We start from the raw sequence: 21231 nt of genomic DNA on the forward strand, positions 1-21231 counted from the left end.
CATAAATTTACAAGACAAAATCTAATATGACTATAAAGTCGTAAATTCACAAGAAAGTCAGAAAATTAGAAAAAAAAGGCACAATATTACTGGAATAAAGTCATACACACACACACCATTAGCAACCTTCATGTTGCATGGAGTCAGCCATGACATGTCCGACATGACAAATAAAAACATTCTCCTCCCATTCAGTGTGGAAGTGGTACATTTTAGGCTTTACATGGCTCTAATAATGATAAAACAAGAAAGTCATAAACAGGTTTCCTATGCTGTAGTATGTGCCAAAATATTAATAGCTACTTGGTGGAAACATTTACAAGTTTGATTCCACCCTCGGGCATCTCTGTGCGGAGTTTGCATGTTCTCCCCGTGCATGCGTGGGTTTTCTCCGGGTACTCCGGTTTCCTCCCACATTCCAAAAACATGCTAGGTTAATTGGCGACTCCAAATTGTCCATAGGTATGAATGTGAGTGTGAATGGTTGTTTGTCTATATGTGCCCTGTGATTGGCTGGCGACCAGTCCAGGGTGTACCTCGACTCTCACCCGAAGACAGCTGGGATAGGCTCTAGTACAGTCCAGTCCTATGGTCCAAATAAAGACCCAGTAGTTGTCTGTGGCATATTTACATTTATTTATTAGCTTTTTAATCATAGATACCGACACTGATAAGAGAACATCACATCACAGAAGGCGTAAATTGCTTTTAGCTTTGAATGGAACAGCATTGGATTCAAACATGTATTTGAAGGAACACTCTATCGCAGAAAAATGACAAGATGCAAAATCCAGGGAGTTGATGTAGGCCAGAAGAGTGCCATTTATCAGAAGTCTTGATATTCGGATCAAAACAACAAGAACATCACACAACAGAATTATTTCACCAGCAAAAAAAACAACAACTCTAGAGACTTAATTATTTTTTTTAAACTTTATTCTTGTAACATTTTCAGTTTTTTCCCCCTCATAGTTTTCCTATAATGTTTGCTTTTTTGTGAGGCCCTAATTCACCTGTGTATTGTATTGGCCATTGCCTCCAGTAACTGAAAAGCGGGTAAACATGAAGGGTAGAAGAAGAAAGTACTGTATGAAACAAAAGAGTACTGAATGTAACAATACAATGAGGCATCTACAATGTACATTTAGCATATTTATGTGCTATCCTACTAAATTCTTATAGCGCACGTTCTAATGTACCACTGAGTATTTGGGCCACATGAGTAAAAAAAAAAAAAATCTGAATTTTGAGAATAAAGTTGTACATTTATGACTTAATATTACCTTAGCACAAAGCTTTGGCCTTCCTGAAGAGCTATGCTCTATTTTCCCTCTGACATGTAATATTAGAACTTTAGCCTCGTAAATTTACGACTGTTTTCTCATAACTTTGCAAACTAAATCTTGCAAATTTACTGATTTTTAAAAAAATCTATGGCTTTATTCTACTACTATTACAACTTTTTTCGTCACAAATTTACAACTTAATTCTTATAGATTTACAACCTTTTTTCTTGCAAAGTTATGACTTCTTTTCTTGTAAAGTACGATGTTATTCTCATAATATTAGTTTTTTTTTCTCTCATAAATTTACAACTTTATTCTCCTAATATTACAACTTTTTTATAAAAATCACTGACTAATAATGACTATTTTTGAAATATGACTTTTTCTGGTAAATTTAAAATATAACTTTTGTACAACTTTTTTTAACTTGTAAATTTGTGACTTTTCTGTAATTTCTGTAATATCATGACTTTTTCTCGTAAATTTACAACTTTATTCTCACATTAGAACTTTTTTCTCTGAAATCTATTACTTTATTCTGATAATATTACAACTTTATTCTCATAAATTTTATTGCTTTATTTTCGTAGATTTACGACATTGTTCTTTTTCTCATGAATTTACAATTTTATTGTTGTAATAGTACAACTTTTGTGACGTAAATGTAGAATTTTTTTGTCATGAATTTACAATTTTATTGTTAATTCACAACTTTTTCTAAATATATTCTTGTAATATTACATCTTTTTTCTCATGATTTTCTGACTTTATTCTCGTAAATTTATGACTTTACGCTCAAATTTTTCGATTATTATTTTTTTCAGTGTGGCCCTGAATACGCTGTCATACTGATGTGTTCAAAGTGCTTCTTGTAAAGTGTCTGAAACATTTGGAAAAGTTGAAATGGATTTGATAAACACATGGTGCGCTGGCAAAGAAAGAAATCGACACAGTGACATCTGCACAGAAAGCTTCAAGGACTTAAAAGAAAAAAACAAAAAACAAAAACAGCACCGCAGATCCAAACTCATCCTCTCTCCTCGCTGATAACATATTCCAGTTTGCACACATTCACAGTGTCTTTTCTGGCATCGCCTTCCTTCATTTTCACACAGAAACTTCTGGAAATCTTACAAGTGTTAGGGACTTTTCCGTAAAGAAAACTTGTCCTTGCGTCCCTGTTCAATCATCACAGAACTATCCACAACACATTCATACATAGACAAGATCAGGTTGTACCATGAATGCTCCAATTAACACCTCTCCATCCACCTCTTTTGTTGGCTGCACTACTCAGCAGCGGAATTCATGCCGACTGAACAGTTTACTGAACAACATACTTGTGAACAGTTGACCATGTAGTCAAATGGAGCTACTTTGTCATGCACTCAAAATCATTATTCAAGTTAAAAAATAAAAATTGTAAGATATATTATAAGTTTTCAGAAACAAATCCCTCTCCAATCATCGCCCCGGCTTCCGTTCACAAACACCTGGGTTACAAAAAAAGCATTTAAGGTATAGTGATTAGCTTAGCAAATGCTAATGAACACACAATACAGTAACGCTTGTTCTCCCTTAAGTGAACATTCAATCAATGCAGAAGTACTTAGCAGCAATGTATTGGGATTAATTACAACATACGTATATGTATACTGCCCACCTATCTGGCATAACAATAGATAAAACTGCATTCAAAGTATCCAATACAGGCGCAATTGTAAACATATTATTGCATTCATTCATACAAAATTTTGCATTATGTTTGTTTTGGGTTTTTTTACACCTCTTGTATTGGATATCTGGCAGGTGTACCTAATGAAGTGTATCATATTTCTGCAACAACAATAGCAATAACATGGTAATACATGATTGATACATGGCACAAGTGTGCATCATATTCACATTAGTGAAATGCGGTCGTGTTAAGGCTCTTTATGGATTGGCAGAGCTTTTTGATCATGGCAATAGAGCAATATGGCTAAATATCAATATTTGTACATATATGCAGGCAAAAACTGTTGAAAGATGGATTTGGAACGAAGGGAGTATCAGGGCCACACTGAAATGAAAAATAAAACCTATTAAACCTAAGACTATATGTTTTTGTTTTTTTTTTTACAAAAAAAACAGGTCATTTTATGAGTATGAGGTTGTAAAATTGCATGATTTGAATGTTGTCATATTAATAAAAAATAATTTTTTACGAGAATAAAGTTGTAAATATTACCACAAAATATTTTTAAAAATTGTTGTAATGGTAACCATTACCATTACAAAAAATAATTATGTGCAGTACTATTACTAAAAATAATTATTTTACAGTGGTAAAAATCATTTGATTTGGAAAAAATGCCAGCAAAAATTAATTTCATGAGAAAGAAAGTCAACATTTTACGACTTGTATCATGCAATGATAAAACCAGTAATTGTACAAAAATAAAGCCATCATATACCAACAAAAGTAAAAACTCACATAACATGAAAAATGATGTCATATTTCATATAACCAGAAAAAACTTGCCATGTCTAAAAATAAAAAGTCATACCTTTACAAGGAATAAAATCGTACAATGACAATGATTTAGAATAGATTATATTAAAATTTTTGAAAAAAAGAAACTTTTTAAATCCGAAAGTCCCCCACCTTCAATAGTTACACTATTCTCCTACCCTTTGTGGTTTGTGCCCATAACATTGCTTTATTTTGTTTCAGTGTGGCCCTAAAACGCAGTGGTACTATGAGGGTTAATAAAATAAAAAAAGAGTGTAAACACGAAGCGTAGGAAAAGGTGAAAGAAAGAAAACGGTTCCAGGTCATTACCGAAGCAAACCCTTTTCTTATACGCTCCATGTATTGTTTGAGCCATGTTGACTTTAACAACATTAGCTAATTAGCATAGCGTAAACACACCTATTATCATTACAAATGCATTAGCACAGACACTATTAGCTAGCGACACGTCCATGGCTACAGCTAGCTAACACTGTGTTTACTTTAGAAAATAAAGCTAATGAGCTAATTACAAACCTTCACATTCTTTTTCCACTCGCTCCAGTCCCCCATCCCTGAATTATTTTGACATGTATCAAAACATTACAATATAATTATGTGTAGTTTAAGAGCAACTAGCTGAGTGTTAGCGTGTCCATCTGCTACATGTACAGCACTATTGTTGCTACGTGAGAATAGAAAATAATCCTTTCTCATGTGCTAATATTTGAATACACTGATAACAAAACTAAAAGACAAGACTAGTAAGATATTCCCGTCCATAAACTGCGTTGTGCTTTCCTTTTGGTCAACATCGTCGAGTTCAACTGGCATTTTCCTGAATGTCCGTGACCGCCTCATAGTAGCATCCCGCAAGGCGCCATGACACCTTGATGTGTAGAAGCTTGTTTGTCACAGTTTATGCTCAATAATTCTGTGCATGTGTATGTGTGTCTGTCCATTTGTGATATACAGTTAAGCACAAAATTATTCATATGTTAAAAATCAGTTTTAATGTTTTAATCTCTTTTGAAGTTGCAGGTTTTCATGACTCTTATAGAAAACCTGGTACCTTTAATTTCTCCAACATGTGTTTTTACCCCAAATTTGTCTAGGAGCATATAATTTTGTGCATAGCTGTACAGTATGCATTTAAAAAAATAAATCTTAATGTAGCTTTGCAGAAAAATAACATAAAAACACTGTAAATCACTGGTAGCTTGTTGCTCTGATATAGCAGAATATTAGTAGCACGACCCAAAGGTGTGCAAAAAGTGTGTCAGTTAAAAAGAGGTATACTGTATAGAAACAATGGCAGATGGTGCTTCTTTATGTGGCAGGGGAAAAAAATTTCATGATGGCTACACTATGCTTCCCTCTGCAAGGTTAAGACTTCAGCAAAACATCAAACCGATGCTTATTGCTTCTTTAAAAATGTCTCTTCTTCTCTGGAACAACATGCTTTGGGTTGTGAAGCATAAAGTTGAAGATAATTTAAGACAGTGGGCTTATAAGCTTATTTAACTCCCCTTTTTGCTTGAAGACAAACCTGCAACTACACATCGGTTTGGGTCGTCACAAGCTGTTTGGGTTCCAGTAGCCATCACCACGCGTCCTGGACTAACAATTCCTCAGGGCGAGAGCACCCCCTGTAGGTCAGGGGTGACGTACCCTACGGGCATGGCTGGGAGGGCTTTGAGAGGGTGTTGTGACAGGCACGACGGGGTGGTGGACTGGGAGGCGGGAGGCGAATTGAGCAGAACACTGTGCTGACTGTCTAGTTCTTGAATTACAGTGTAGTCTGCGACGGGGGCAAGGAGCTGGGGGGATTCCGGAGGGACGTAAGGCGACTCTGCTGCTGGCTGAGGCTCAATGGACTGGTAGCCCTCGTTGGGCATGGTGCAGTAAGGCGGGGTGTCATTCTGAGCGTCAGGATCCAACACCAGCAGCTGAAACTGAAGCTCCTTTCGCTTCTTCTCCCCAGGTTCCTCCTCACCATCGTCCTTTTTCTTTGTGTCTTCGTTTGAAGCCGGGCCACCCTCCTGGATGCGGGGCTGCTGGCCGGGCGACAGCACCACACCTCCAAAGGGCATGACGTTGCTGACCTGGGCGTAGAAATCTGTGTTGACCCATGTCTGAGGTCGTCTGCTTTGAGAGGTGACAGTTGGCCTCTCCCCCCTCTCGGAGTCAACGCTGGGTTCTCTGTCGTCAGGTTGGCCTGGCAGCAGCGTGGACAAGAGCATGGCGGCATCTTCGTCCGGCTGGTCTGAATCGTAGTTGCCAGCCTGGTCGGCGTCATCATCAGGAAAGCTGATGAGGAAAAGATCATTTCTGGATGTTTTAACTCATTCAATCCACAGTACCCACCATTTTAGACTATTTTGACTGGTATTTCAAGGGACACAGATCATTGTTTTATATGGCTATACTGTAGAAAAATGGAACTTATCAAAAGAAAGATTAGACTCCTGTCTTTCATCAGAAAAGAAAGTTTGTTTCAACCATTTTCTGTTCTTTAGTAACCAGGGAAAAAGCCGAAAGAAACAAAGTAATCAACAGTGGAACATAGGTAAGTTTCAGGAAAATATCAGTTTCGACAAAAAAAAGGGACACCATGGACTATTTACAATTTTCACATTTGGAAATGGCGCACATGTGTTAAATTTCCCTACAATGCATAACTTTCTGCACACTACACTCCTCCACACTCTCTCACTCCATCTTTCCCGTCATCCTGAGTGATTTTTCCATCTATGATCCATGCCGAGCTCTTATCAAATACACATTTTCATTGCTTAAAATTCCTCCGAATGTGACATGCATTTGTGGAGAGCTGCATCATCACCTCTTTTTGTATCTTGCACAAAAAATGTACAAGTTATAAAACCGTAAAACTACATCTTTGCTATTAAAATTCAATCTCCCTAGTGTCCTTGTGTTGTGCAATATACTGTACTTGTTCATATATGACCATTCCGAATTATACGACTTCAGGGGTTGCACTGTAAGCGGGGAACATAGGCATACCTAACGTTGTTGGAGCAGCCAGCTCGGTGTTTGACAGGCTGCGAGGACCCCAGGAGCCTCTCAGTATCGGATGCATGGTTGTCTTCCTTCTCTCCAGTGTCAGGATCCTTCACATCTACCTCAATGAATTCCACCCAAGGCTCATCCTGGTAGAAATCTGGTGAATACATGGGGCCACCAACCAAACCTCCACCACTCAGAATGAAGTTCAGTTCATCCAGCTTCCCTTTCTGCATGGAAATAGAATTGCATATTGCACAATTTATTAAGATCCAATGCAATATACAGTATGAATATACAATTCTGCCTTTAGAACGATACCAATGCTCACTTCTGACTGTCAAGAGATGTATTAATTTACACGTGGAGAGGAGGACTGTAGGTGCAGGTGTGAGATTACAATAGAAATTCTATATACAGTATTTAAGTAAAACATTGCTTATGCAACACTAAACATGCTATGTTGTTAATGTTGTGATGGGGGACCTAAAAATATGTAAAATTAAGTATAACATTCCATATAATGTACAGTTGCACTACAGATGTGTATAGTGTAGGTTTACAATAAACTGCTGCAAATGTAAAAACATTGCAAATCAATAGAATTGTAATATAATCTAAATAATAAAAACTATAGATATAATGAATGAATGACTGTAAAAAAACAGCACTAACACTCCACCTTTGTACCTTATATGTCATGTAAATGTACCTTTAACAGCTCTGAATCAACGCCTTTAATTTTGGGCGCTGGAACCGGTGGCAACAGAATCATCATTAATCTGCAAAGGTAGAGACACCATTTTATTCATTATTAACAGGGTTAACAAAGTGTGAGAGAGAATATGTATACACCTGTGCTGCTGTGAGACAACAATCAACATGACGAGTATGATGGTGCCCAAAATCCCTAAAACTATGACCAATGTGAATAGAGGAAATGTATCTATAAAGAAAAGAACAACATCATCACATTACATCATACAAGAAGACAAATAGATATGTATGTTGTGCAACAAGATCACACCATCGGTCTTACCTTGGCTGGGAATCTCTGACACCTCAATGAAGATGGACTCACTGAAGTCTCCAAACTTAGTGAAAGCTTGCATCCTGCAGCGGATGTGGACCTCGTATTCTTTCTCTATGTGGAGACCGTAGATTGTCTGCTGGGTGTGAGGCTGCACCTCCAGCTGAAGGAACACAGACACACAATTTTTACTAATCTTTAATAAGTATTTTTTTATTTTCCAAGTTTTTAAATCTTTAATTTTTATTTATTAAATCCCAGGCATTCTTCAAACGACAACCCCTTCAGTACCGGCCATTCTGACTGATTTTTCAAGGCATACAGCAGTAGAACATTGGTAAGTTTCAGGAAAATATTAGTTCCCAACAAAAAAGGCAGAAAAACAGCAATAAACCTGGAATAAATGCCTGTTCTGACGAGCATGTCTTGTGCCTGTCTCAGTTACTGACACCTCGTGGCCAATGTAGAACACTACATTCACAATTAGAACGCTTCTTCTAGCTTCTATTTGTATTTTACTTCAAAAAATACTTAATGTAGGCCAGGAATAAGTACAATTTAAAAATAACATGCATTTCTTTTACTAAACAGCAATCATTTACTAATGGTGAGTGTGCAGGCGTCACAGCAAGGAGACCCAAGTTCAATTCCACCCTCGGCCATCTCTGTGAGGAGTTTGAGTGTTCTCCCCGTGCATGTGTGGGTTTTCTCCGGGTACTCCGGTTTCCTCCCACATTCCAAAAACATGCTAGGTTAATTGGCGACTCCAAATTGTCCATAGGTATGAATGTGAGTGTGAATGGTTGTTTGTCTATGTGTCCTGTGATTGGCTGGCGACCCGTCCAGGGTGTACCCCGCCTCTCGCCCGAAGACAGCTGGGATAGGCTCCAGCACCCCCCGCGACCCTCGTGAGGATTAACAGTAGAAAATGAAGGAATGAATGAAGTATTGATGTTTGAACCACAATGCAGTAATACATCAATATATATCAATACATACACATGAATTTTACATGTGTCACTACACAGTGCCATCTGTTGGATGCATTTGGAAGAACTCAATTTAGCAAAGCAGACAGGAATGCCACAAGGCCCCTGACCTTTGACCTTCACCTCCCTTCCTTTGCATCCTCCAGTGTTTCCCAGGGGGCTCTGCTCGTGCTTCCAGTACAACAAAAGCGACAACACTTTGGGGGAAGGAAACGTCCCGTCTCATCTACCGCTGTTCCACTTTTAGCTTCACAATTCATGTTGGGATTGTGCACTAACTATGTGCTGGGCAATGTGCCCGTAAAAGACAAACAAGGTCGGGAAGGTATTTAAAAGCCTTGAGCAAAAATAAAAAAAATAAAAAAAGACAGGAGACTCACTGCCTCCCAGTTGGTGCTGTTCCTCTCTCTGTACTGGACCTCGTAGGCCAGGCGCATCCAACCCGCTGCAACGTCTGCAGAGGGGGGCGGCTCCCATGTGACCATGACATCATAGCTGAGTCCAGAAGGGCTGACATTCAGGCGGGTCCAGTTAAGGGACACGGGAGGGTCGGGACGTACTGAGAAAAGAAAAAGTCAATATTTGTTTGTGAATTTGTTAATTAAAGCAAGTAAACATCCATATCCATATATTATGCCAATGTATGCATGGAAGAGGATTCCCATAAAAAGTACATGTTGACTACAAACCAATGTTTTCCACAGTGAAGCAGTCATCCCCGTTGAAATAGGTGATGTTGTCTTGGCTACGCAGTTGCAAGCAGTAGGTGGTCCAGATGGACGTGTGGTTTCCATCAAAGAAGCACTCCCTTCTCGAGTGGAGATAGTCTGGACACTCTTTCCACTCTTTCTTGGTGGGGTAGCTGAATAAACAACAGCAGTCACACAAAGAGTAAATGACGGATAAGAGTTTTTTTTGTGTGTAGTAACGCTCACTCTCTCTTCAGGTAGAAGACTCGGAGCGCTCCGGGAGCCGACAGGTTGCGGAAGTTGCCGGGACTCCACCAGCAGCGGAATGTCATCTGGTCTCGGGATATGCACTCAGTGAAGTGAGGTTCAACAGGACCTAAGGAAGGGACAAGCAATCCCCATTGAGATTCATATTTAGACTATTTCCCTCATTGGGAAATTTATATGACATATAGATTTACTCCTCAACACCACTGCACAGTTTCTCATCAAGTCGAGAGTAGTGAGCTTTGGTGCAGCCATAAATAAGTAAGCGGAAAGCACCATTGATTTCTCCAGCGGTCGCTCTCTTCTCAGTGGTGGCAGCGAGCATGAATCACACATTGGCCGGAACATAAACATTCAAGAGGAGCCACTAAAAGAGCAGAATGTTGCTAAAATCTAAATTTAAGTTGATAAAACAGCATGAGGATGTGTACACAAGCAGCATGGATCCTTGTACTGTAAACCCAGGGTAATGTTTTTTTTTAATATGGACATCTACAGTACTCGTCCAACAACATCCTTTGTCATTCTTTACAAAACTCAATTTTAGCTCTTCTTTGTCACATTTTAGTGACTCCACTTTTTGTTATAAGCTGACTTATTTATGCCTGAAACTCCCCCACACAAAAATGGACATACGTATACATATGTATACATGGACCCAAATATTCCAACTGCATTCGGTTTATTTGCTCAAACAGAAAGAATTGAACCTTTGTATACACCTCATTCCGAAAGAAAAGTGCCAGTCGAAAAGAACATATAATCGGATTCCCAGAGGTGGAATATTCCTTTCCCCAATCCGATTGAGGTATCTTGTACCCGATCAAACGGAAAGTTGTCAGGGTGCGTTCTTCTTTGGGGTGTTTTTCTTCTTCTGTTGTTGATTGGCGGTTGGGAAGCAGCTTTCGTGTGCATTACCGCCATCTGTGGAACCCTTCTATACTTTATTCACAAGTCCAGTTTTATTAAAAAAGAAAATATATATCTATATATAAAATGTCCTGAGTTTAGTTATAAAATATTAGCAAGATTGAATTTTATCTTTTCCGGTTTAAATTCATCCCGGGTGCGTTCTTTCAGCGCATGGTCAGATATGACGTAACACGCAGCTCAAGACGGTCTTCAGTATTAAAAATGGAGGCGAGCAATCGGCACTGGACTGCTGCGGAAAGTTTGTTTTTGATCCAAACTAAATTTCAAGACTAGACAAACGAAAAACTGGCAATACTTAGTTATTTCAACGAGTGAAAGAAAAACTCGGGGAAGCCGGTATCACATGATGTTGATGTTTACGTTTTACTGCGCATGCCCCATTGACTATTCTGTTGGATTATAGCGGCGCATGTAGACAAGAGATTGGAATATTCCTTTTCATGTATACCATTGTTTTCAGAAAAGTCATTCGGAAAGATTCCATTCGGAAAGAGGAAAAGCTCCTCATGTAAACGTGGCTACTGATGATGCATGCATGTCCAATTAAAAAACACACAAAAGTTTTCTACACGTTTGAGAAAAAAAGTGAAAAAACAAATACAAAATTTGGAGGTACATGCTTTTCATTATGGGATTTTCTTGGAAAGACAGGAAGAGCTGACATGAACATGACTGACAACCCAATAAAACAATCAGCATCACACACAATGTTTAAAAAGACATTTTGTAGTTTTTGTATTGTATTATATTTTTACTGCAAGTCACTACATTCCCAGCCGCTATGCCATACCTCCTCTTTGGTTCCCGCCCCCTTACTCAAGTGGTTCACAGAGTTTTGCTATTCCCACTCACTCCCATCCATGCAACAAATTCCAGCTGCTGCAACCCAAGGACTATGTTGTGTACAATCTTGATGGTGATATGTGGCTTATTTATGCACTGCGCATAAAGTTAAGCACATGTCCTCACTGCTTCGGTTTGACAGTTGATCTCTGCAAGAATGTATAGACCTGTCGGTTAAAAGGGTGAGCATGGCTCTGGATAACTCAAGGGTGTCAGAGGTGAAAAGGGTCATGCAACACGTGGAGACGCTCCCACTCTCGCTTTTCTCTCTCACTCCAAACATCCCCAACACTGACATCTTTCTTTTCTTACAGTCTAAACGAATAATTCTCACAGAGCTCTTCTGCCGCTTTAATGTTGAGTTTTGTTCAAGTTCAAACTGGCTCCACCTAGGGGGAGGGTAGACAGTGTCAACGCCTTGTTAGTATGATCACAAGCCAACTGCCTAGCGGGTTGAACCTGTTCTCACAAGAATTTATCAAAACAAAAGTGAAGCTTGGAAGTTTAATATTGCTTAAGCGCTACTATTCCTTGGTTTGGAACAAAGAATAAGACAACAATGGAGGAGAATGAGCGTTTCCTGTACGAAGTAAGGACCCATGCTTTTACCCCAGAGGAGATGAAGGGCAGCAAGAAAACTGGTGGCTGCAGCAAAGTGGAGACTGTGGATTATAATATAGTGTAGTATATATATATATATATATATGTATATATATAGTATAAAATAGTGTGCACAGCTAAGGCACAATAACAGGGTATGCTAATAATAGCATGTGTGTTTATTTTTGTCATTCATAGCTGTCACAAACTTTAGAATGAGCGATCATCTGCATGGTTTAGACATGTCAGATCAGGTATTGGTATAGTATTTTTTTTTAATCATTTATATTTCATTTACTTATATTACCAGCATAGTGTGTGTACTTTTGTGACAGTAAATAAAATGTCTGTTAATTAAATGCAGAGATCCTTACATTTTTTGATGCAATACATCATTGGTCAAATTTGCCCAGTATTTCAGAAAGAGTGTTGTGGTGTTGGTGGTGGTGGTGGTGGTGGTGGGGGGGGGGAAGGGGGGGGGGGGGGCTCAGTATCTTAGACATGATTAAAAGAGGATGGAAGATCGAACCTGCAACCTTCAGGTTGGGAGATAACCACTCTACCACCTGAGCCGCCCCTAATTTTGTGGAGTTTCACATTTTTTTCCACCAGCTTTTGCTGTTGTTTCAGGTCGCCGTTTCAACCTGTTGAGTTCGGTAGGGGGTTGGCTCGTGTTGAACGGTCCCTCCGGGAAACACTTCTCCACACAAACGTTCCTTCTCCTCACTTTATTGACAAATTCTGCAATTCTGTTAATGTGAAATCAAAGGGCCCTAGAATAGTACCTGAAACATACTGTCACTCTCTTTTACCATGTGGTCATATTTATTAGGTATATTGCACAACACAGCAGCAACAGAACCAAAGTGGTAATAGTGGTAAGGGGCAAACTGCTCTACCAGCTTCAATACCGCTGATGTTCATTGTAAAGAATAGAACAGCAAGTGTAACGTGTGACTTTCAGCACAACCAACATTTCAAGCGCATGCAGAGGTAAATAAAGCTGCTGGATGTTGAGCAATTATGCTCATCATCTTATACAGAGCATAGCCTCATCTTGTTGTACATTGAATGCATCCATATGTGTTGCACTCGTACAGCTGGAAAACCAATCGATCAACACTACACTTAACCATGAAGGGTCCGCACCTTAAGATGGCCTAAATGAGCCCCTTCCCTTGCGATAGACGACAGTCACATCAGCAGCCCTATTGTGAAATGGCCCATGATCACACAGGCGCTGTAAATCTCTATCTTCTGACTCATTTGCAGATTTCAGTTAGACATGAGTTTAATGGCGCGTCAAAAAAGCACAAATGGGACGACAGGACAAAAAGGACAGGAACGATATGTATTTAATTCAGAGAAACCTAATTACTGTACAGAAATGATGTGTGACAAATAGGAATAAAAGTACAATGCAATATAGCGCTTTAAAGGCACCGAAACAGGTCGCGTCAATCGTCCTTGCAACCGGATACAAACAAACAAGGCAATGTAAACAGGTGATGTACTGTAAATAACCGTCATGTACTCCAACTTTAGCATGCAGGTCAACTTCCATCTTCTGAACGAAACATCACCAAGGACAACAAAAGTGTCATTGTACAATTAACAAGGACGCGCGGCCAGGAGAAGCAAACAGGGCAAATGCCTCGGGGTGGTGCGCTGCCCAAAAAAAGCTCCCTGGCCCACCAAGAGGCCAGATATATTTTTAGACTGTGTGTGTCCCAATACATCTGGCGTAAAAACAACATCATACAAAGAATAAAATATGGTGGTGGTAGTGTGATCTTCTTCACTCTAGTTCTAAAAAAAATGAAGAAACTGCTCATGTGTGACTCATTGTTATCTTATATCTATTATATGGGGTAATACAAACGTAAAGGTGACTATAGAGGTGTTGTTTCATGTTGTGAGGGCTCTAATAAACGTGTGAATTGTAAGCCACCTCGTTTTCTCGTGTTGTAATGCATAGAAAAAAGAAATAAATATGCGTTCATGTTTCATTGTCAACAAGGACTGTCGATGATGGGTAAGATATTCGGGTCTGGCATCATTTTACCGTGACAAGGGACGACTGTATACACCAGGGGTGCTCATTAAGTCGATCGCGAGCTACCGGTCGATCGCGGCGTGACATTAAAAAAATATCATCCTAGCATCAATGCCGTCACTTGATTGATATACAGGGCAGCCATTCAGATGACAACTGAATGTTGCCCTTCGGGTGACCAATCAAATCAAACAACGTCTCTAAGTGCAGCAGAACTTACGATGTCAGCCATCCCCGTTACTTGATTGACATACAGGACAACCAGTCAGATGACAACTGAATTTTGACCTTTAGGTCACCGCTCATGCGTAAACAACGATGCAAAGTGCTAAGCTAGTCGGCGAATTGCGAGATTTTAAGCCCTCGCTAAAGTTTATGGTCACTAAAATGAGTGAAGGAGCTGGACCAAGTAAAAAGGCAAAAAACATATCACTTCCATACGGATATGGAATATTATACGGATATTATGATACGGATATTATCCATGACTGATAAACATTTGGAAGTGTGCTTGAGGCTGGCTATCAGCAGCTACTGTCCGGACTATGCATCCCTGGCTGGTTCAATTCAGTGCAAGTCATCAAAGTAAACTCAGGTAATTACAAAAAATTTGAATAGTTAATTATGTGTGTTTTGCAATATTGGCTCATTTGGTTATGTAAGGTACATCAACATACATTGAACAGACTGCACTTCCGGAATAACAAACAAAAACAGACTGTGTACATATATTTATACTGTTATTCTGTATATTTTGTATTTTCATATTTTGTATTTCATATTTTGTATCCTCATTCTTTTTTAATAGATGTGTATGCACCTACTACACCAAAACAAATTCCTAGTATGTGTTTGATCATACATGGCAATAAACCCTTTCTGATTCTGATTCTGATTGTACGTACAAATAATCCTCAATACATTTGAAAATAAATAGATGTTTTGCATTTTTGTAGTGGGTAGATCATTTTGACTCGGTCATTTTAAAAGTAGCTTGCATGCTGAAAAAGTGTGAGCACCCCTGGTATACACACACACACACCAACTTACTCCAAAATAATTGTGCTGGAAGATGTCATAAGTCATAGGACCTATTATTATCACATTAACACTGTGCAAACATCTACCGTATATTATTTGTGTACCGGTCAAGTCTTGCTCCAGGACACTCACACTTCAGTCCACCCTAACCCTAACGTATGACTCCAAGTCCCTCCTGAGAGCTTTTTATAATTCCCACTGCAGCTTCATATATCAAGTTGACGTTCGGCTTCTTATGCAATGTCGGCCCAGGGGTGTCACTTCGAGGCAAAAGTGTCACGGTTCGGCATGTCTGTGTTGCGATGTGACCCCAGGATGCAGAGACCAGGACCGAATGCAGGTCAAATATTTTTTTTTTTGCAATAATTGCAGCAGCAGGAAAAAGGCAACTCAGGAAGCAGAAGGACAAACTATAATGATCCCACACAGGGAGACGCACACACCTGAACTAAATCGATGGGACAAATTAGGGACAGGTGTGGGTGGCTTTGGCAACGAAGGCAGACGAGGCAAAACAGGAAGTCCAATACAAAATAATAGCGTCAACAACAGAAACCAAAGCCCAAGAAGGTAACTCAAACTGTCACGTGGGCGTGACAAAAAGATTTATAAAATAATTAATAAATGATCAATCACCTGAAAACACAAACTATTTCAATTATTGTGTTAATTGAAGTGGCTTGGACTGGCAAAGTAGCCTACATATTACCGGTAGTTACAATTTTTAGCATATCAGAATCATTTGACAAAAATTTAACTTTTTAGATAATTATGGGTTAGTGAATAAGACGAACTAGAAATTACCATCATATTAGCACTTTGCACAATACAGTACACACAAAAACAACTGTACACTCTGGTGTGCTAACACCACATCTTTGGTCATGTGTCAACGTGATAATCCAAAATGTTGGGTCAGGTCAAATCCTGTTGCGTCTTAGTCCGCATGCAAGTGAACTCTGGTACAGCTTGGTTCAAGTGAGCTCAGATGGACCAAAGACATGGACCAGTGTTAAAATGACAGCAGTAAGAATGCAGGAATGATACTGTTAATATGTAAGAGAAAATGCATTGGAAGTGTTGTCTCCTCTATAAAAGTATATTTTAGAAGCTATTAAGGAAATCCAACCTGTTAAATACAGGGTCAGGCAAAATGATCTGACACATTTGTAGGTTAAATAAAATGCAAATAAAGTAAAGAATCAAAAAAGTGTTTTTATTTTCGAAAAGTACATATAATGCCATTTTTTCAAATCGTGCCATTTCGTCAATCCCACCCTTCGCCATCTCTGCGTGGGTTTTCTCTGGGTACTCCGGTTTCCTCCCACATTCCAAAAATATGCTAGGTTAATTGGCAACTCCAAATTGTCCATAGGTATGAATGTGAGTGTGAATGGTTGTTTGTCTATACTATGTGCCCTGTGATTGGCTGGCGACCAGTCCAGGGTGTACCTCGCCCGAAGACAGCTGGGATAGGCTCCTTCGACCCTCGTGATGATAAGCGGTAGAAAATTAATGAATGAATGAATGAATAGTGTCATTTTCCTTTGTTTCCTTATAATGCCATTGTTTTTCGTTTCTTTTTCAGTTGCTGCCATGAATTGGACAATGTGGAAACTTTTATCAAAAAAAAACAAATCTGGAACTGCAACACTACAGGCGTTCTGTTTGCACTTCAATCTCGGTAGACATGATCCCGTACCAGCTCGAAACACCATCTTGTTATGGGTTACCAACTTCAGAGCTACTGGATCTTGAACTGGAAGGAAAATCAACCGGCCGACCTTGCACTGCCAGAACTGATTTAATTTTTAAAACATAATGAAACAGAATGGCATTATATGTACTCTTTGAAACTCTTTGATTCTTTACTTTATTTGCCTTTTATTTAACCTACAAATATGACAGATCATTTTGCCTGACCCTGTACATCAGAACATACAGAATAATTGAATTCACCTAATTTGTTACAAAACCCACTCAGTCCTTACTTTATGTACAGTATGTATTATTTACTGCACAGCCTTTGGTCACAGAACAAAAGTACAACTCAATGCATTTGTGAAATAATTATTGTAAGATATTGCAAATTTGTACTACAATTGTCGTCTGCTTCTTGTCTGTGGTAGTGCATATGCAGTGGCCAGGCGAACTGAATGGCTCCGGTTGCTGCTGGTTACCAACCTCTGTGCTAACATCAATCATTAGGCCTGATACATGGAGGCAGTGAAGGTTAAAAAACGCCGCCTTGGAAATAAACAGACCTTACACACATCCTCTTGCTCCACAACAAAACACTTAGACCAGTGGTGTACAAAGAGTGGCCCGAAGGAAATTTGCAGCCCAAAGCTTGTTCTTTAATGGCCTGCACTGAAAAAAGTGAAATGACTGTCATTCCTTTACATTCATTCATTCATTCATTTTCTACCGCTTATCCTCACAAGGGTCGCGGGGGTGCTGGAGCCTATCCCAGCTGTCTTCGGGCGAGAGGCGGGGTACACCCTGGACTGGTCGCCAGCCAATCACAGGGCACATATAGACAAACAACCATTCACACCCACATTCATACCATTTGACAATTTGGAATCGCATTCCTTTACAGTGCATTTTTAAATTGGTCTAATTGGAAATCATAGTTTCCAGGTTGAATCAGATTTTTCTACTTTGCTTAAAGCAAACGACACTCCCCCTGGACAAAATTAAATGAAACAATTCGACTTAAATGGTATTTTCACTTTTTCACACACAGAAAAAAATTATACTTTGGATCAACTTAAAACAATTACTGTAATTTGTTACACCTAAACTTATTAGTTTTTCTCAAATAAAATTTATTATGTGGTTGAAACCATAAATTTTGATTTACTGGAAATACATTTTTGACCTTAAGACATGTCTGCGAAGATATAATTAAAATTGTAATTTGTACTGAATCAGAAATTTAATTTGAGAAAACTAAAAAAAAATGCATGTAACAAAATTACAGGAATTCAATCAGTTTATAACAAAGCAAAATCTATACTTATATGTAATAGTAAAAATTTGTTTTTTCCAAAATGAAAAATTAAGTTGTAACAAAGGATAAACATTGTTTACAGTCTTTGTTATGAATTATATTTTTACTTTGTATGAATGCAGTTTGCAATGTATTTCCAGTAAATCAAAATAATTAATTTGAGAAAATTAATAAATTTAGGTGTAACAAATTACAGTAATTTTTTTTAAGTTGATCCAAAGTATAATTTTTTTCAGTGTGTGCAACAAACATAATTAGGCAAGAAAATTCAAAGAAGAACAGCACAAATATGAATTGATTATGATGCCACTATCTACTAAGCAAATAGGTGGACACAGGCGTAAGCTTGGGAAAGACACAAGCTGTTCATTTGTTTACTTGCCGTATCAGTGCCCACTTTGTGTTTACTGACGCTTAAACCAGGGGACGGGGCTATGGCGGTGGACGTGTCCAAATGTTATCAGCTGTTGTCTGAGAGCTTATCAAAAGAGTCAACGCAAACTGAAGATAAGGATATGTGTTCTGCATTTTGGGGAACACGTACAGGAGAGGTGGGGTTGAAACACTTTAGGGGAAAGATGTGCATGTGTTTCTTATGTGACGTCTAGCCACGCCCATTTTGTACATGCCTTCATCAGCCAAAACATTAGGCACACCTGGACAATCTCGTGAGATTCAATACAAGAGTTCATAAGAATGAAAACAGCTTAAAACAAGAAAGATCAAATAAAATCTAATGAGAAGACATCGTAGACTGTAGTGTGGGTCGAAGGGAGTTCCATAGCTTGGGGGCAAAGGCAGCAAAAGAGCAATCTCCCCATTTATTGGTTGTTGTCATCGGGACTTGTGTGCATGCAGGGTGCTGGAGTGGTGACGGACAGTTAAAAGTTGAGCGAAGTATGCTGGGGCAGTTTTGAAAATTATTCTAAATTGTATCAGGAGCCAATGCAAAGAAGATTTTGGTTTTTGTTTTGGAGCATTAGTGAGAAGGCAGGGAGCTGCATTTTGCACCAACTGGAGCTTGAGAAGGAAGGACTGATGCAATCCGGTTTAAGCCTTGAGCTAATGAACACAAATCAATTGAATCAATTAAAAAAGTTATAATATGAGAAAAAAACTATGGTTGCAATTTTAGAAAAGGTAGGTTGGGTAAAAGTTATAATACTATGATATAAAGTCAAAACATAATATGAATAGAAAAATGTATGAGAAAAGTTAAAATATATGCAAAAAATGTACCATGAAGAGAAAACTTCATATTAATATTGTGCTTTGTCACCAATAACATTAATGACACAAATATACAAACATCATATCGACACGGGTTGGTTTAAAAAAAATGAAAAACTGACCCCCACATCCTTTGATTTTTCAGCAAGCGGCCCTTGATGGAAAATATGGACACCCCTGTTTTAGCCCATGGCTGAAAATGATTTATTCACAACCACAATGTGCTCTGCATACCTCGGTAAAACCACAGTAGCCAGGACTGTTTTATTTTGACAATTCAGATCAGGCAAGGAGGAAAACACACAGCACTGAGAGAGTCTGCCAGTCTTTCAAAAGTCCATCACTACAGCCCAAATGCTCAGCCGTATTTTAGAACACATCCATGAAAAGTAACGGCTCTGGCTATAATATTCCTTCACAGCTGCAAAATCTGTAGCCTTTCAACCAGACTGTCTTTAACTATAAAAAAATATTAATACCTCCAAAGAACAACGCCCAATCAAGAAAAACCTGCACATTCGTTTATAATAGGATCTTTCGAATGCAACAATCCACAAGGTACAGAAGTGTAACTCCTACTACGACGACTACTGCGTAAACAAATACAGTTGAGCACAGTTTTTTGCTAGCGGAAGTCATCGTTAGCACTAGTGCCAAGGGGAAGACGGAGCATTATTATGGCATATATTCATTCATCCATTTTCTATCGCTTATTCTCACGAGGGCAGCGGGGGGTGCTGGAGCCTATCCCAGCTGTCTTCGGGCGAGAGGCGGGGTACACCTTGGACTGGTCGCCAGCCAATCACAGGGCACATATAGACAAACAACCATTCACACTCACATTCATACCTATGGACAATTTGGAGTTGACAATTAACCTAGCATGTTTTTGGAATGTGGGAGGAAACCGGAGTACCCGGAGAAAACCCACACATGCACGGTGAGAACATGCAAACTCCTTCAGGCCTAAACAGAACTTTTTGTGCTCTCAGGCTCCCTATTCATTTTCAAAGTCCTAAAGCTGCATCTTGACAATGGAAGTCCAGCCAACAAATTCAAGGAAACATGTCTGTGTTCTTCTATTTGTGCATACTTCAAATCAAACATTACAACGTTCAGATGCCCAGAACCCTTTTGGCACAATGGATGCTGTCCATTTGGGCTATTCTGGCATCGTGGCAGCCTGCTTGGAGATGGTTTGGAGATCTCCCAGACTTCTGTCTCATAGCATGTGGATCACTGAGACACATACACTTACAGAAATCAAAAGACAACTTTTTTTGTCTTGCTGATTGTTAATTGGTGCTGTTAAGTGTAATGGAATTGAACACTCATTTATTTTTCAACTGGAAGCAAAGAGACAAACCCCAAAAGAGGTAACAGAAAATAAAAGAACAGCCAAGCCACTAAAATGAACGACTCTGTTTTTTTTCCTCCTCTTTCCCTCTATGTCCAACAAATTCCATGAAAATTGCCCTAGTGAGTTTGTGAAATCCTACTGTGAGTCCAGCAGACAAACAGATAGACAGACAGTTAAAACAACATAACCTCCATGGCGATGTAGTCATCATTGACATTGATTTTCTACATTTGGGAAAGGACTTTACTGCGTATTCTAATAATTTCTTCTTGAACGGACGTCTTTTGTCTTTCACTAAAACAACAAAGAATCCAAATCTTCAGTGTATGTTTCAAAAACCTGAGTAATGGAGCTTATAAGCTTCCCCAGG

General features: G+C 39.0%; 1 protein-coding gene across 5 annotated transcripts in view; it reads right to left on the reverse strand.

Annotated features, from left to right (window-relative positions):
• Positions 1–624: 624 nt before the first annotated feature.
• Positions 625–21231, reverse strand: part of ghra (growth hormone receptor a) — a 50355-nt gene continuing 29748 nt past the window's right edge. For all 5 annotated transcript variants that reach the window (XM_058070428.1, XM_058070425.1, XM_058070429.1 and 2 more), the window contains 8 exons: positions 9762–9891; positions 9516–9688; positions 9207–9385; positions 7847–8000; positions 7663–7753; positions 7520–7589; positions 6808–7037; positions 625–6090 (listed from right to left, as the gene is read on the reverse strand). In XM_058070428.1, the coding sequence (XP_057926411.1) occupies positions 5412–6090; positions 6808–7037; positions 7520–7589; positions 7663–7753; positions 7847–8000; positions 9207–9385; positions 9516–9688; positions 9762–9891 (1706 nt within the window). In that variant the 3' untranslated portion in view covers positions 625–5411. The remainder of the gene's footprint in view (positions 6091–6807; positions 7038–7519; positions 7590–7662; positions 7754–7846; positions 8001–9206; positions 9386–9515; positions 9689–9761; positions 9892–21231) is intronic.

Source organism: Doryrhamphus excisus, chromosome 4 (assembly GCF_030265055.1).
Source record: "Doryrhamphus excisus isolate RoL2022-K1 chromosome 4, RoL_Dexc_1.0, whole genome shotgun sequence".
NCBI classification, from domain to species: Eukaryota; Metazoa; Chordata; class Actinopteri; order Syngnathiformes; family Syngnathidae; genus Doryrhamphus; species Doryrhamphus excisus.